At 41.1% G+C, this 17,038-nt stretch overlaps 1 protein-coding gene across 5 annotated transcripts in view; it reads left to right on the top strand.

Moving 5' to 3' along the window:
• Nucleotides 1-17,038, top strand: part of CCDC30 (coiled-coil domain containing 30) — a 160,552-nt gene that overhangs the window by 124,405 nt on the left and 19,109 nt on the right. For 3 of the 5 annotated variants that reach the window (XM_057531494.1, XM_057531508.1, XM_007164657.2), the window contains one exon: nucleotides 12,384-12,496. The exons of 1 other annotated variant lie outside the window; for it this stretch is intronic. In XM_057531494.1, the coding sequence (XP_057387477.1) occupies nucleotides 12,384-12,496 (113 nt within the window). The remainder of the gene's footprint in view (nucleotides 1-12,383; nucleotides 12,497-17,038) is intronic. One more of the 5 variants, XM_057531500.1, reaches the window with a different exon arrangement.

A 17,038-nucleotide genomic window follows, 5' to 3' on the forward strand; every position in this document is an offset into this window, starting at 1 on the left:
AGGTTGCCAGCTTTCAATAAATCCAGAAGTTCAGAAATCACAGGGAAACCAACTCCTGCAGCACCAAAGTGGGAGATTTGCAGGAACTCTCCCTGAAGCCCTTACAAAAGTCTCATCTGCTGTCTTCCCATTCATCTACCTGGTAGTGTTACCTGGATACTGGATTTGCCTCTTGGTAGGTGTTGAGCCAAAAGATACAGCCAAGCCAAAGAACAGGAGAAGGAAGGATTTGTTACTTGCAGCAAGTAAGAACACCAGGGCTCTCTCCCAAAGCAGTGTCTCCTTGAACAGCAAAATTGGGGAAGTTTTAAGCTAAGGCTACATGCATATTCATGAAGGAGCTTGAGCAGAGGAGAATTCAGCATAGAATTGGGGCAAAGGTCCATAGAGTCCAAGCTTTAGTTGACTGAAGTCATGAGGGTCAACATCATCATTCTGTCCTCCACCTAGGTGGGGGTCTTACTTCCTGTAGAACTCAGAGACGTGTATCAGATTGTTATGTATATCCCTTGAGGAGGAACTAGGACTAGATTTATCGCTGAACTATTGTTTCTTGACTGCTTTTCCTTTGTTCTTACATTCCCTCACTTCCCTTAAGATCATTAATTACTGAGACCTGTTCAAGGACAAGCATTTTGGCCAGGCTTAGATCACAAAATGGATTAGACCAAAAATGGCTTCTGTCAAGAAAGCCATGCCTGGCTCTTTCTCCAGGGACCCCCTACCATATCTGCTTCCAGTAGTGCTAGAGGAGTACAGTGGCTTTTCCTGTGCTTTCTCCCATGCTTTCCAAACTGTGTGCAGCTGCCTTTCATTTGCAGAAACCAAACTGGAACTCTGCTGTCAAGGGAGTTTGGGAAATGTTTTCAGACTTCCAACCTTGCAGCGCAGGGGACAGCTTAGAAAAATAGGGGCCCTGGTAAGCAATGTCACAGTCCACTTTTTATAGTCAGCTTCCAAACAAACCCTTTTACCCAATATTTAACCTTATAAACAATAAGAAGAATAGTATGCTTGAGAAGCAAGAAGAACTACAATTCTCCAGCCTGTGGAAGGAAAACCACATTCACAGAAAGACAGACAAAATGAAAAGGCAGAGGACTTTATACCAGATGAAGGAACAAGATAAAACCCCAGAAAAGCAACTAAATGAAGTGGAGATAGGCAACCTTCCAGAAAAACAATTCAGAATAATGATAGTGAAGATGATCCAGGACCTCGGAAAAAGAATGGAGGGAAAGATCAGGAAGATTCAAGGAATGTTTAACAAAGACCTAAAGAATTTAAAAACAAACACCTAGAAGAATTAAAGCACAAACAAACAGAGATGAACAATACAATAACTGAAATGAAAAATACACTAGAAGGAATCAATAGCAGAATAACTGAGGGAGAAGAACAGATAAGTGACCTGGAAGACAGAATGGTGGAATTCACTGCCATGGAACAGAATAAAGAAAAAACAATGAAAAGAAATGAAGACAGCCTGAGAGACCTCTGGGACAACATTAAATGCAACAACATTCACATTATAGGGGTCTCAGAAGGAGAAGAGAGGAGAAAGGACCCAAGAAAATATTTGAAGAGATTATAGTCAAAAACTTCCCTAACATGGGAAAGGAAATAGCCACCCAAGTCCAGGAAGCACAGAGACTCCCAGGCAGGATAAACCCAAGGAGAAACACACTGAGACACATAGTAATCAAATTGACAAAAATTAAAGACAAAGGAAAATTATTGAAAGCAACAAGGGAAAAACAACAAATAACATACAAGGGAACTCCCATAAGGTTAACAGCTGATTTCTCAGCAGAAACTCTACAAGCCAGAAGGGAGTGGCATGATATATTTAAAGTGATGAAAGGGAAGAACCTACAACTAAGATTACTCTACCCGGCAAGGATCTCATTAAGATTCAACTGAGAAATCAAAAGTTTTACAGACAAGCAAAAGCTAAGAGAATTCAGCACCACCAAACCAGCTCTACAGCAAATGCTAAAGGAACTTCTCTAAACGGAAAACACAAGAGAAGAAAAGGACCTACAGACACAAACCCATAACAATTAAGAAAATGGTACTCGGAACATACATATCAATAATTACCCTAAACGTGAATGGATTAAATGCTCCAACCAAAAGACACAGGCTTGCTGAATGAATACAAAAACAAGACCCATATATATGCTGTCTACAAGAGACCCACTTCAGACCTAGGGACACATACAAACTGAAAGTGAGGGGATGGAAAGAGATATTCCATGCAAATGGAAATCAAAAGAAAGCTGGAGTAGCAATACTCATATCAGATAAAATAGACTTTAAAATAAGGAATGTTACAAGAGACAAGGAAGGACACTACATAATGATCAAGGGATTAATCCAAGAAGAAGATATAACAATTATAAATATATATGCACCCAACATAGGAGCTCCTCAATACATAAGGCAACTGCTAACAGCTATAAAAGAGGAAATCGACAGTAACACAATAATAGTGGGGGACTTTAACACCTCACTTACACCAATGGACAGATCACCCAGACAGAAAATTAATAAGGAAACACAAGCTTTAAATGACACAATAGACCAGATAGATTTAATTGATATTTATAGGACATTCTATCCAAAAACAGCAGATTACACTTTCTTCTCAAGGGCACGTGGAACATTCTCCAGGAAAGATCACATCTTGGGTCACAAATCAAGCCTCAGTAAATTTAAGAAAATCGAAATCATATCAAGCATCTTTTCTGACCACAAAGCTATGAAATTAGAAATCAATTACAGGGAAAAAAACATAAAAAACACAAACATAGGGCTTCCCTGGTGGCGCAGTGGTTGAGAATCTGCCTGCTAATGCAGGGGACACGGGTTCGAGCCCTGGTCTGGGAAGATCCCACATGCCACGGAGCAGCTGGGCCCGTGAGCCACAATTGCTGAGCCTGCGCGTCTGGAGCCTGTGCCCCGCGACGGGAGGGGCCGCGATAGAGAAAGGCCCGCGCACCGCGATGAAGAGCGGTCCCCGCACCGCGATGAAGAGTGGCCCCCGCTTGCCGCAACTGGAGAAAGCCCTCGCACGAACCGAAGACCCAACACAGCCAAAAATAAATAAATAAATAAATAAATAAATAAGAAAATCCTTAAAAAAAAAAAAAAAACACAAACATATGGAGGCTAAATAATACGTTACTAAATAACCAAGAGATCACTGAAGAAATCAAAGAGGAAATCAAAGAACACCTAGAGACAAATGACAATGAAAACACAATGATCCAAAATCTGCCGGATGCATCAAAAACAGTTCTAAGAGGGAAGTTTTTAGCAATACAAGCCTACCTCAAGAAACAAGAAAAATCTCAAATAAACAATCTAACCTTACGCCTAAAGGAACTAATGAAAGAAAAACAAACAAAACCCAAAGTTAGTAGAAGGAAAGAAATCATAAAGATCAGAGCAGAAATAAAAGAAATAGAAACAAAGAAAACAATAGCAAAGATCAATAAAACTAAAAGCTGGTTCTTTGAGAAGATAAACAAAATTGATAAACCTTTAGCCAGACTCATCAAGAAAAAGAGGGAGAGGACTCAAATCAATAAAATTAGAAATGAAAAAGGAGAACTTACAACAGACACCACAGAAATACAAAGCATCCTAAGAGACTACTACAAGCAACTATATGCCAATAAAATGGACAACATTGAAGAAATGGACAAGTTCTTTGAAATGTATAACCTTCCAAGTCTGAACCAGGAAGAAATAGAAAATATGAATAAACCAATCACAAGTAATGAAATTGAAACTGTGCTTAAAAATCTTCCAACAAACAAAAGTCCTGGACCAGATGGCTTCACAGGTGAATTCTATCAAACATTTAGAGAAGAGCTAACACTCACCCTTCTCAAACTCTTCCAAAAAATTGCAGAGGAAGGAACACTACCAAACTCATTCTATGAGGCCACCATCTCCCTGATACCAAAGCCAGACAAAGATACTACAAAAAAAGAAAATTATAGACCAATATCACTGATGAATATAGATGCAAATGTCCTCAACAAAATCCAACAACACATTACAAGGATCATATACGATGATCAGGTGGGATTTACCCCAGGGATGCAAGGATTCTTCAGTATATGCAAATCAATCAATGTGATACACCATATTAACAAATTGAAGAATAAAAACCATATGATCATCTCAATAAATGCAGAAAAAGCTTTTGACAAAATTCAACACCCACTTATGATAAAAACTCTCCAGAAAGTGGGCATAGTGGGAACCTACCTCAACATAATAAAAGCCATATATGACAAACCCACAGCAAACATCATTCTCAATGGTGAAAACTGAAAGCATTTCCTCTAAGATCTGGAACAATACAAGGATGTCCACTCTTGCCACCATTATTCAACATAGTTTTGCAAGTCCTAGCCACGGCAATCAGAGAAGAAAAAGAAATAAAAGGAATACAAATCGGAAAAGAAGAAGTAAAACTGTCACTGTTTGTAGATGATATGATACTATACATAGAGAATCCTAAAGGTGCCACCAGAAAACTACTAGAGCTAATCGATGAATCTGGTAAAGTTGAAGGATACAAAATTAATGCACAGAAATCTCTTGCATTCCTAGACACTAACAATGAAAGATAAGAAAGAGAAATTAAGGAAACAATCCCATTCACCATTGCAACTAAAAGAATAAAATACCTAGGAATAAACCTACCTAAGGAGGTAAAAGACCTGTACTCAGAAAACTGTACGACACTGATGAAAGTAATCAAAGATGACACAAACAGTTGGAGAGATATACCATGTTCTTGAATTGGAAGAATCCATATTGTGAAAATATTGGACTATACTACCCAAAGCAATCTACAGATTCAATGCAATCCCTATCAAATTACCAGTGGCATTTTTTACAGAACTAGAACGAAAAAATCTTAAAATTTGTATGGAGACACAAAAGACCCCAAATAGCCAAAGCAGTCTGAGGGGAAAAAGTGGAGCTGGAGGAATCAGACTCCCTCACTTCAGACTATACTACAAAGCTACAGTAAACAAGACAATATGGTGGTGGCACAAAAACAGAAATATAGATCAATGGAACAGGATAGAAAGCCCAGAGATAAACCCACACACCTATTGTCAACTAATCTATGACAAAGGAGGCAAGGATATACAATGGAAAAAAGACAGCTTCTTCAATAAGTGGTGCTGGGAAAACTGGACAGCTACATGTAAAAGAATGAAATTAGAACACTTCCTAACACCATACACAAAAATAAACTCAAAATGGATTAGAGACCTAAATGTAAGACTGGACACTATACAACTCTTAGAGGAAAACATAGGAAGAACACTCTTTGACATAAATCACAGCAAGATCGTTTTTGATCCACCTCCTAGAGAAATGGAAATAAAAACAAAAATAAACAAATGGGACCTAATGAAACTTTAAAGCTTTTGCAAAGCAAAGGAAACTGCAAACAAGACGAAAAGACAACCCTCAGAATGGGAGAAAATATTTGCAAACTAATCAACGGAGAAAGGACTAATCTCCAAAATATATAAACAGCTCATGCAGCTCAATATTAAAAAAAACAAACAACCCCACCAAAAAATGGGCAGAAGACCTAAATAGACATTTCTCCAAAAAAGACATAGAGATGGCCAAGAAGCACATGAAAAGCTGCTCAACATCACTAATTATTAGAGAAATGCAAATCGAAACTACAATGAGGTATCACCTCACACCAGTTAGAATGGGGATCATCAGAAAATCTACAAACATCAAATGCTGGAGAGGGTGTGGAGAAAAGGGAACCCTCTTGCACTGTTGGTGGGAATGTAAATTGATACAGCCACTATGGAGAACAGTGTGGAGGTTCCTTAAAAAACTAAAAATAGAATTACCATATGACCCAGCAATCCCACTACTGGGCATATACCCAGAGAAAACCATAATTCAAAAAGACACATGCACCCCAATGTTCATTGCAGCACTATTTACAATAGCCAGGTCATGGAAGCAACCTAAATGCCCATCGACAGACGAATGGATAAAGAAGATGTGGTACATATATACAATGGAATATTACTCAGCCATAACAAGGAACGAAATTGGGTCATTTGTAGAGACGTGATTGATCTAGAGACTGTCATACAGAGTGAAGTAAGTCAGAAAGAGAAAAACAAATATCATATATTAACACATATGTGGAACCCAGAAAACTGGTATAGATGAACCGGTTTGCAGGGCAGAAATAGAGACACAGATGTAGAGAACAAACATATGGACACCTAGGGTGGAAAGCGACGGTGGGGGCGGGGGGGGTGCCGGGAGGGGTTGGCTGGTGGTGGGATGAACTGGGAGATTGGGATTGACATATATACACTAATATGTTTAAAATAGATAACTAATAAGAACCTGCTGTATTAAAAAAATTAAATTAAATTAAAAAAAATTTTTTTAAATGAAGAATAGTATGCTTTCCCCTAATAGGATGCACTATCACTCATATAAATGAAAATGAAATCGCACAACTCAGATTGGGACTTGAACCCAGCCAAAACCCAGACTGGGACTTGAGCCCACTGTCTTAATTGAGATCACACACCTGGTCTCAGGACTTAATGAAGCTGAGGTTCTTCTGTCTCATCTCAGAAAGAATTCAGTGGATAACAAAGTGATAGGTAAGAAATGGATTTATTTAGAGAGAAACATTTTCCATAGACAGAATGCAGTCCATCTCAAAAGGCCAGAGCAGCCCTGGGAGAAACTCACTCCACAGACAGAGTGTGGGCCGTCTCAGAAGGTGAGAGGCCCCGAAATATGACGTGGTTAATTTTTATAGGCTGGGTAATTTCATAGGCTAACGAGTGGGAGGATTATTCCAACTATTTTGGAGAAGGGACAGGGATTTGCAGGAATTGGGCGACTGCCCACTTTTTGGACTTTTATGGTTGGCCTCAGAACTGTCACGGCACCTGTGGGTATGTCGTTTAGCTAATTACGACGAGCATATAATGAGGCTCAAAGTCTACTGGAAGTCGAATCTTCTGCCATCTTTGACCTAATCGGTTCCAACCAGTTTTTGTCGTATCCTCAACAGCTATGTCATTCTTTTAAAGGTTGTGCCCTGCCTCCTGTTTCATTGATACACTTAACTTCTCAGAGTCCCAGCAGCATCTGTGGTCATTTGGGGGGTAATGTTAATTGCTGCTTCTTCAGTCTCAATCCACATGGATACTAACTTTAAAACTTAATTATAAGTTAACTACCAATAATACAATAACACATGTTTTGCCAATGAGGTATAGGTTTGAAAAGCCGCTCCCATTCCAGCTCTTGGTTTCTTTCCCATATTCTGGCTCTGAGAGAAACAGCATCATATATCAATCAATGGTTAAAAGTTTAGACATCATCTTATCAGACGTCACTGAACCTCAAAAGATGTTTTCACCTAGCCAGCATCATAACTACATCTTCCATAGGTCTTTCCACTGTTTTGCAGGTTGCTTTTTTTTACTGGATAGTGGGATATATGGTGAGACCAATGACTCTCATATATATGAGCCTTTGTTTCACTTCTCTTACTGTAAAATGATTTTCTTGGTCAGAAGCCATGTTGTGTGGTAGTATATCATGACAAGAAATAAAGAATTTGGTAAGTCCACAGATGGTGGTCCTGGCAAAAGTACTGTGGACAGAGAAAGCAAATCCATATCTAAAATGAGTGTTTCCTTACTATGTATAAAATAGATAACTAATGAGAACCTACTCTATAGCACAGGAAACTCTACTCAGTGCTCTGTGGTGACCTAAATGGGAAGGAAATCTAAAAAAGAGTGGACTGGGGCTTCCCTGGTGGCGCAGTGGTTGAGGGTCTGCCTGCCAATGCAGGGGACACGGGTTCGAGCCCTGGTCTGGGAAGATCCCACATGCCGCGGAGCAGCTGGGCCACAATTACTGAGCCTGCGCGTCTGGAGCCTGTGCTCCGCAACAAGAGAGGCCGCGATAGTGAGAGGCCCGCGCACCGCGATGAAGAGTGGCCCCCGCTTGCCGCAATTAGAGAAGGCCCTCGCACAGAAACGAAGACCCAACAACCGCCATAAATAAATAAATAAATAAAAATAAAGTGAACTAAAATTTTAAAAAAAAAGAGTGGATATATATATACGTACGACTGCATCACTTTGCTGTACAGCAAGAAACGAACAACATTGTAAACCAACTCTACTCCAATAAAAATTAATGAAAAGAACAAAAATAAAATAAAATGAGTGTCTCTTTCACTGCGGACAAATTGTTGTTCTGTGCATGGTGGAAGGGGTCCAGTATAATAAGCCCGCTACCAGCTGAGTGCCTGGCTGCCCAGTGGATAGTGCCATAGCAGTGGCGCAACACTGATCTGTGCTTTTAGCAAGCTGAGTGGATTAGCCTCGGTGACGCCTTATAAAATATACTCCTGCCCCCACGCACTTTGTACGTGAGCCCACTGAATGAGCAAACAGGGGATAGAAAAAGAGGCTAAGTGACATCCAGAATGTACTGTTTTTTCCACCTGATTATTGAGAGCCACCTCTTCTGTGGAAGCCTTCCTCTGCTGAGCAGGAACACATGTAACACATATATGTTCACGCTCTAGGCCTGTGCTGTCTAATATTGTCTAAATTAATATCCAAATTTAAGTTAATTAAAATTACATAAAATTAAAAATTCAGTTCCTCAGACACACTAGGCACGTTTCATGTGTTCAGCAGCCACAGGTGGCAAGGGACCACCATGTTGGAGAGCGCAGACATAGAACATTCCCACCGATTGGACAGCCTTTCTAGTCCAGGCCCCTTTTCCAGGCCTCTTTTTCCATCAGTCCTCCAATATTATTCTTTCCAAATCCCTGATCATCTGGCCAAACTATTAGAAACTTTCTATAAATTAGCATAGGTCCATGCCTCTGGACATCTCCCTTTCCAGGCAAAGTGAACACAAGCTTTGCCCACTGAGACTTCCCTTCCCCCTGGTCTTAAGGGCTACCCCTCAGCTGGGGCTGTATGCCACAGCAGCCCTACTTTTTTTTTTTAACAGCTTTATTGGAGTATAATTGCTTTACAGTGTTGTGTTTGATTCTGCTGTATAACAAAGTGAATCAGCTATACATATACATATATCCCCATATCCCCTCCCTTTTGCGTCTCCGTCTCATCCTCCCTATCCCACCCCTCTAGATGGTCACAAAGCACTGAGCTGATCTCCCTGTGCTATGCAGCTGCTTCCCGCTAGCTATCTATTTTACGTTTGGTAGTGTATATATGTCAATGTTACTCTCTCACTTCGTTCCAGCTTACTGGTTGCTGCATATTGTACAGAATCATACGTACATCAGGACCGAATTTATTCTTCCTTGGCTAACTGGTCATAGAGAACTCCCCATTAGGCCATAGGTTTGGGTTGAGAGAGGTGGTGATGCAATAGAAGTAAGTACCACTTGCTAATGCAGCTTGGAACCTTAAGGACCTGCTCGGGCTCAGTATTTTACATAGCAATGCTGTTTGAGGATGGAGTACTACTGCACATACCCAGCTCAATGCTCAGTGGATAATAGAACACCTCGTTTCAGGAAGGGCAGCTCAGGTTACTTGATACTTGATTTCTCACAGCCAACCATTCAGTCTCCACCAGGGCCAGTCACAAGCAAGGACCTTTCTCAAAAGTCAAAGAGTTATTATGGGAGGAGAGATGACTTTCCTCCCAAATCATAACATTAAACTACAGTTTTCCAGAGGCTCTGTATTGCTTCCTCAGCTGCCATGGAAACTTGGAGCAACTTTGGGTCTGCTGGGTCATAAAGCCCAAGTGGCAAAGCAGTTTGCACTGCAGCCTGGCACAGCACAGATCTTTGTCTTGCTTTGGGCACCACTAAAACCATACAGCCTTGAAGGTTGCTTGATAAATGGGTTGAAGGCAAAGGTGGTATAAGTTGATTCTAGACTCTGAAGAGGCATTCCAGGCACTTGGCCTTTTCTACCGTCAATAGCCCTCAGGTCAGAAAGCCAACAAAGAGAATCTACTATTCCAGATTGTCTAGTTTGACTATACATTCAAGAATTGGGGAATAATCACTGAGGAGATTCACAAACCCACTAGGCCCATCATGAAACCTACACTGAGCTAATGAATCACTGCAGACATACTCTAAGACACTCTGTGTGTTCAAACTCCATTTTCCACCTTACTTCCTTAAGCCCCCACTCTGAATTGTGAACTTCAGTCTCATTTTGGGTTCCAAGGTATTAGTGTTGAGTGAGAACCACTGTACTGTATGTAATTCCCCCAAAGTCTAGATAGTTCCCTTTCTCCAATGCCCAGTCACCTGGGTAAAAGGCCACAGACCTCTTTGGGGAAGGCTTGGGAGAAGATCACATGCTTGTGGCAGCATCACACACAAGGTTCTTCCTGAAGACAACCTAGCAAAAGGACTCTGGGTCTGCACTGACTCAGGTCTGGGGATTGAGTAAGAGGCCATTACTCTCCATTGTTGTCATTCAAATTGGGCCTCTGTTCACCAGACCCAGGTGCATTTATTTATTTATTCATTTATTTAAAAATACAACTCAAGTAAAACTTTAATAGGCTGTTCATCAATTTTAGTCCTGTAATCACTGTGAGCAATTAACTACAACCAAAGATTGCTATGAGTCAAACCATTTGGTTAAATCTCTGGCCCTATTATCTAATAAGAGTAATAATGCCCACCTCGTATCAGGGGGTTAAACATTGCTACTTGACCTCTGACACGCTGCAGTACCATCATCCCCACTAAAATCAGGCCTTCAATGTTGGCATCTCCCACCATCATCCTCAGTAGGAGAGCATTATAGAGCATTTCAAGGAATCTGGTGCTCCCCTCACCAGTGTATTCGGCAAAGCCTTGGTGAGAGGAGTGTCTTCTGAGTGATGTGTGGGTCATAGTGATGAGGTGGGTGAGCAGGTCACCCATGACAAATCTACTCCAAACTTCCTATCTACTTAAGACTTTGGATTCTTTCCTCTCTTATACCGAGGAAGTATGGCATCTTAATGTCATTTAACACAGGTCACTGTTGAGTCCAAGTTTCAGTCCACCAACCAAGCAAACTATTAAAGTCACGTTAGATGTTAAAATTAACACATTAAATCCTGAATCTCTGGTAAGTGCATCCATGTCAATAAATTCAGCCTATTCAACATTATATTCCTTTCTCCCTAGTATAATGCCCTACAAATACAGACCTACCTGTATTCCTCAGGTTTCTGCCAATTTAATTTGGCAGAATCTTTCCATTCTTTCAATATGGCAGTCCTCCTAGGTCAGTCCCTATACTCAACCCCCACTCCCCAGGATGGGCTGGGATCTGACTCTAGTTGTAGGATTGGAGGCAAAGAGAAGCGGCAGTGGTATAGGGTGGGTGTTAAGAATAATAGGTATCCTTGCACAGGTAGCTGCCTCAGGTGGAGTCAGTAGAGTCCTCGATGCAAGAGTGGTTAATCTCCTGAGACAGCAGGACTGCTTATGCTGATAAGAGGGGTTCAGTAGGATTTCTACGTCCAGGGTGCTCAAAGTTATTGGAATCCTGTCAGATGTTCTCGTTCCCAATTCTCAGATTTGCATGTATTTCCAAATAAAGCACTATTTTTCACATAAGAGATGTGGCAAGGCTATGAAATCAACTTATGCTGCAATTCTGCAACCTACTTGATGAAATTTGGGTTTGGGATATATTGACCTGCTGCCTACATGAAGGACGTGCTCTGGGTCTCTGAGTATGCCTTGTTCCAATAATTAAATCGCAAGTTGGACATTTTCTCCTCTGAGGCTCATTAACATGGTCAGGTGCGGCTAGCCACCCCACACTCCTTGGAGTTCTCAGTGCCTCTGTAACTTTGTAGCAGTCCTGTGGTCTGCCAAAGCACTTCACCACAAGCAACTATATTATAATTTAATCAACTTTTCTGTCATGGATTACTAGTATTAGTGACAAGATTAAACTGCCTTCAAATCCAACCAGCTCAGATACCAAGTCCAGACTCCCTGGAGGCACTTCTAGAACCAAATACTTTATTAGTCAGGGTTAGGTCAGGAAAACAGCTTTCACTCTACTTCAAGCTGGAAAACTTTCTATGTGTGGAATTAAATGCTCACAAAACTACTGGAAAGGTTGGGGGAACAAAAGTCAAGGAAAAGAGCTATTGGCTTTCGGGAATTCTGGAAGTGCAAAGTCACAGGACGCTACCATGATTTCCATAAGCCTTTTTCAGCAGAAAGGCTTTGCCAGTTTACATTTTGTCAACATCAAACCTTTATTCAGCAGAGTATTCCCATTTTTAAAAATGTTTTTCAGCAGCTCAAGAGCAACCAGGAATTGTCAAAGAAGCTGTCTGGGTTGCAGCAGGAGAAGGAAGCTCTACGTGAAGAGTATGGGCAATTTTTGAAGCAGCTTGATGTCCATGTGAGGTAAACAAAAACAAGTTCCCTTTAGAAGACTGTGAGCTCCTTCTTAAGGAGCCAGAGCAGGGGATACTCGCAGAAGTGACCTTTCAAGAACACCAACACCGTTTTCCTTCGTTCCCAGAATTTCCATCTATAGGGCTTTTCCTAGGGAGATGTGGGGCCTCATTTCTTCCCAAGAGAGGGAGGGGGAAGGGAATTACTATTTATTGAGCTCTAGTGGTATCTAACGTCTTGCTCTTCCCCAAATATACCCCCTCACTTGCCTTCAGCCTTCTTTTTCCCTCGTGTACTTTCCTCAGTCTGGACCACGCTCTCCCTATTTCAACTCTTCATTCTCAGCCTAGGAGTCACCTCCTCAAGAAGCCTTTCTTGACACCTCCGGCCTGGGTGGAGTGAGGTGTCACTCTTTGTGTTCCTGTAGCCTTTTGTACATGGCTCTCTGTAATTATTTAAGAACTTGCCATGTTGTTGTGAAATAACGTGACTCACCTGTCTTCCTCACCAGACTGTAGGTTTTAAAGGACATGGGCCAAGGTCTTACTCATCCTTTTATCCACAGTCCCTGGTATATAACAGGTGCTCAATAAAACTTTATGTTCCCAAACTACCTGCTCTTTCTTCCATTCCCTGGTCATCATCCTACCAGATTCCTCCCGCTCTCCTCCTCTCTGAAGTGTAGCTTAGTAGTTCAGAATATGGACTCTGGAGCCATATTGCTTGGGTATAATTACTGGTTCTACTAGGAACTAGCTGTGACCTTGGGCAAGTTAAATAACCTCTCTGTGCCTGAGGTATCTCATCTTTAATATGGACAAAATAGCCATTCCTATCGCATAAAGTTGTTATGAGAATTAACTGAATGAATATATGTAAAGCATTTACTTAGAAGAGTGTCTAGCACACAGCTGTTATTATATCTACTTATTTTTAGTTTTTCTCCATGACCCACCTCTCTGCTCCTAGCTCTGTGCCCCTCTGCTCTATTCTTTCTATAGGTTGAAGTTTCTTATTCTCTTATGTTCTCACTCACCTACTATGTTGATGGTAGTCATGATAATGATTTAAAAACCATTTTCTGAAACTCCAGACCTTTGGTTGCAAAGCAACACTGTTTTAATCAGTGTATTTCATTCCTTGACCAGTGGTCAGCGCCAAGCAAGAACTTTAGCAAAACAGCTCGGGTTAATTCTAGGCCTGCTGGAATCAACCCTCACAACATAGCCCAGATTTAGTTAAGAATTATCCACTGGTCCTGTGATTGATGTTTTTATTCAAAGTAAAAAAACCATTTTTGTACATATATTTTTCATTTTAAAAATTATTTTTATAGAGTAAATTCCTAGGTGTGGAATTACTAGTCCAAAAGCTGGAGCTATGGATCATAAAATGTATTATCAAACATTCAGAAGCATCCTACCAAAATTTTCTGCCGTCATTATATGAGTAACAATTTCACCACATCCGAATTTGCATTGGGTGCTACTTTTGGAGGGGGAAGGCTCTGATGAAATTTTCCCCAGTGTTCTTTCTTTTAATTGAGGTATAATTTACATATACACAGATTTTAAATGTACAATTTGATGAGTTTTGACAAACGTATACACCCACCTAACCACTAGCCCAATCAAGATACAGAACATTTCCATTATCCCTTGAATTTCTCTCCTACCTTTTTGCTGTCAGTCTGTATCTCTTGCTCCTCCACCTCCTCCCAGGCATCCACTCTTCTGATTTCTGCTTCTCCTAGAATTTCATCAAAATGGAATTATACTGCATCTAATCTTTTGTGTCTGACTTATTTTTTAATAAATTTATTTATTTATTTGTTTGTTTTTGGTTGCTTTGGGTCTTCGTTGCTGCGCGTGGGTTTTCTCTAGTTGCAGCGAGCAGGGGCTACTCTTCGTTGCGGTGCGTGGGCTTCTCATTGTGGTGGCTTCTTTTGTTGTGGAGCATGGGCTCTAGGCGCAGGGGCTTCAGTAGTTGTGGCACGTGGGCTCAGTAGTTGTGGCTCACGGGCTCTAGAGCGCAGGCTCAGTAGTTGTGGTGCATGGGCTTAGTTGCTCTGCGTCATGTGGGATCTTCCTGGACCAGGGCTCGAACCTGTGTCCCCTGCATTGGCAGGCAGATTCTTAACCACTGTGCCACCAGGGAAGTCCTGTGTCTGACTTCTTTTGCTCAACTTATTCTGTGATTTTTAATGCTCAGTTATAGACATTTCTTGATGGCTAGTGAGGCTGAATAGTTTTCCATATTATTTGTCCATACCCTTTAGGACAGTGGATGCTAACCCTAGCTGCACATGCATGGGCCCCAACATAGATTAATTAAATCAGAATCTGTGAGGATAGGGCTTAGGTATCAATACTTTTCTAAAACCATCCCCATGTGATTCTGATGGGCACCTAGGGTTGAAAACTACAACTTTAGGAAAGAAAATGGAAGGGATTGTCAAAACTCTAGGTTCATTTTTGTTTTCATTCCCCTGATCCCACTCCTGACCTTTACAAACAATGCTTATTTTTTTCCATGTTTTCCCAGCTAATCTTCCAGAGGAACAAATTCCTTGCCTTTTTGAAATAAAAATAAATGAAAGACCATCTGGTTTTATATAAACATAAGCAAAAGTTGTCCTTAAATTTTAGAACATGAGTACTGTGCTGTCTTATTGTACAAATTAACAAAGCCAAACATAAACTTAGAAAATCCGCATGTTCTTCAGGCAAGTTGGCCAACAGAACTTCTGGCTAAACTAATAGGTGTGTCAAATAACCAGGCTGCTATGGAAGGGAAGGCTCTAAGCTCTCCCCAGCTGAACTGCATCCACATACTCTTCAAACCATGTAGCACTACTGAAAGAAGCCTGAATATCAAGCAATAGGAGCCAGTTAGGTCAAGTATAATACATTCACTTGATGGAACATAATACAGCTGTAAAAGATGGTGGCCATGAAGACTAGATAACAACATGGGAAAATGCTGTGATACAATAAATGAAAAGAGCATAAGATAATTTTAATGTAGACAGTGTTTTTAAAAAAAGATGCTTATAAAAAGACTGGAAGGAAATACAAGAATATTATAATACTGATCATATGGGAGTTGGTTTTTTTCCCAAAATTTTCTATAATTTATAACCTTTAAAAAATAAATTAATATTTTAATAGTCCAAATGGCAGGATAAGAGAGACAGCAGCTGTCTGGCATGGAAGCTGCAGACGTGGGTTTTAATATCCCAGGGCAGAAAGGGTAAAAGCAATTCCAGAAATACATGTTGTGTTTCAAATGATGTCAAAAATCAGAGGAACTGTGAACAGCTGGGAAACTCAGAGAACAACAGGTGTACTGTTAGATAGTGTTAAACCTCTGAAGCTATGGACCAGAGGATGCTGAAAGCCGGTGATATCTTTTGCCAAGCTCTTCCTAGTATAAGGGAAAAGGAGAACATTTATGAGATAGAAATATCTCCCTGTAAAGAATGTAAGTCACAATCTGCAAGAATAGGTACCTCATATTATGTAATGGGTGCTGCAAGGGCCACAGAACTGAACAGGTCTAAGGCAGTTTTATGAACCCAGATATCTAGAGCAACTCTATTAATTAGGATGTAGGTTGAGTTGCTGCAGCAGAGACACTGAATAAGAATGTCTTTAAAAAGGGAGGGTTTTCTCTCTTACCTAAAAGTGCAGGATGGATATGGTAGCTCCATGTTTCCGAAGTCTAGACTCGTTCCTTGTTGTTGCTCCAGCATCTTTAGCACTTAGCCACATAGTTCAGGTGGTTCACCACCATATCCACATTTCTTCCAACAAGAAGGGAGAAAGAGGGGACAGCAAGGGCATTCCATTCTCCTGGAAGGCACACTACTTCCACTCCGGCTGTTGGCCAGGACTTATTCCCATAGCCTCATCTAACTGCAAGGAAAGCCAGAAAATGCAGTTCCTATTTGAGCAACCAAGTGCCAAGCTAAATCCGGGGCTCTATAATGACAGAAGAAGGAGAAAGTGGATTGGGGACAATCCCCACAGTCAGTCACTGCCATGCGCACTGACAAGCTGGTGACAAGGCCCAGTATTCATGTCTCTGGCCTACCAGAATTCAAACTTCTCCGCTTGGCATCTGGCTAACAGCTAAATTAATCTTCTAAGGGAAAAATATACAAAATGATTCTTTTCTTTTTTAATTTTATTTTTTTGGCTGCATTGAGTCTTGGTTGCTGCACACGGGCTTTTTCTCTAGTTCCAGTGAGCGGGAGCTACTCTTCGTTGCGGTGCGCGGGCTTCTCATTGCATTGGCTTCTCTTGTTGCAGAGCACAGGCTCTAGGCGCGCAGGCTTCAGTAGTTGTGGCTTGTGGGCTGTAGAGCGCAGGCTCAGTAGTTGTGGCGCACGGGCTTAGTTGCTCCGCATCATGTGGGATCTTCCTCGACCAGGGATCAAACCGGTGTCCCCTGCATTGGCAGGCGGACTCTCAACCACTGCGCCACCAGGGAAGTCCGTACAAAATGATTCTTTTATTTACAATCAGCAAGTAGGAGAGAGAGGGGCAC

The sequence above is a fragment of the Balaenoptera acutorostrata genome, chromosome 1 (genome assembly GCF_949987535.1).
Source record: "Balaenoptera acutorostrata chromosome 1, mBalAcu1.1, whole genome shotgun sequence".
NCBI lineage: Eukaryota > Metazoa > Chordata > Mammalia > Artiodactyla > Balaenopteridae > Balaenoptera > Balaenoptera acutorostrata.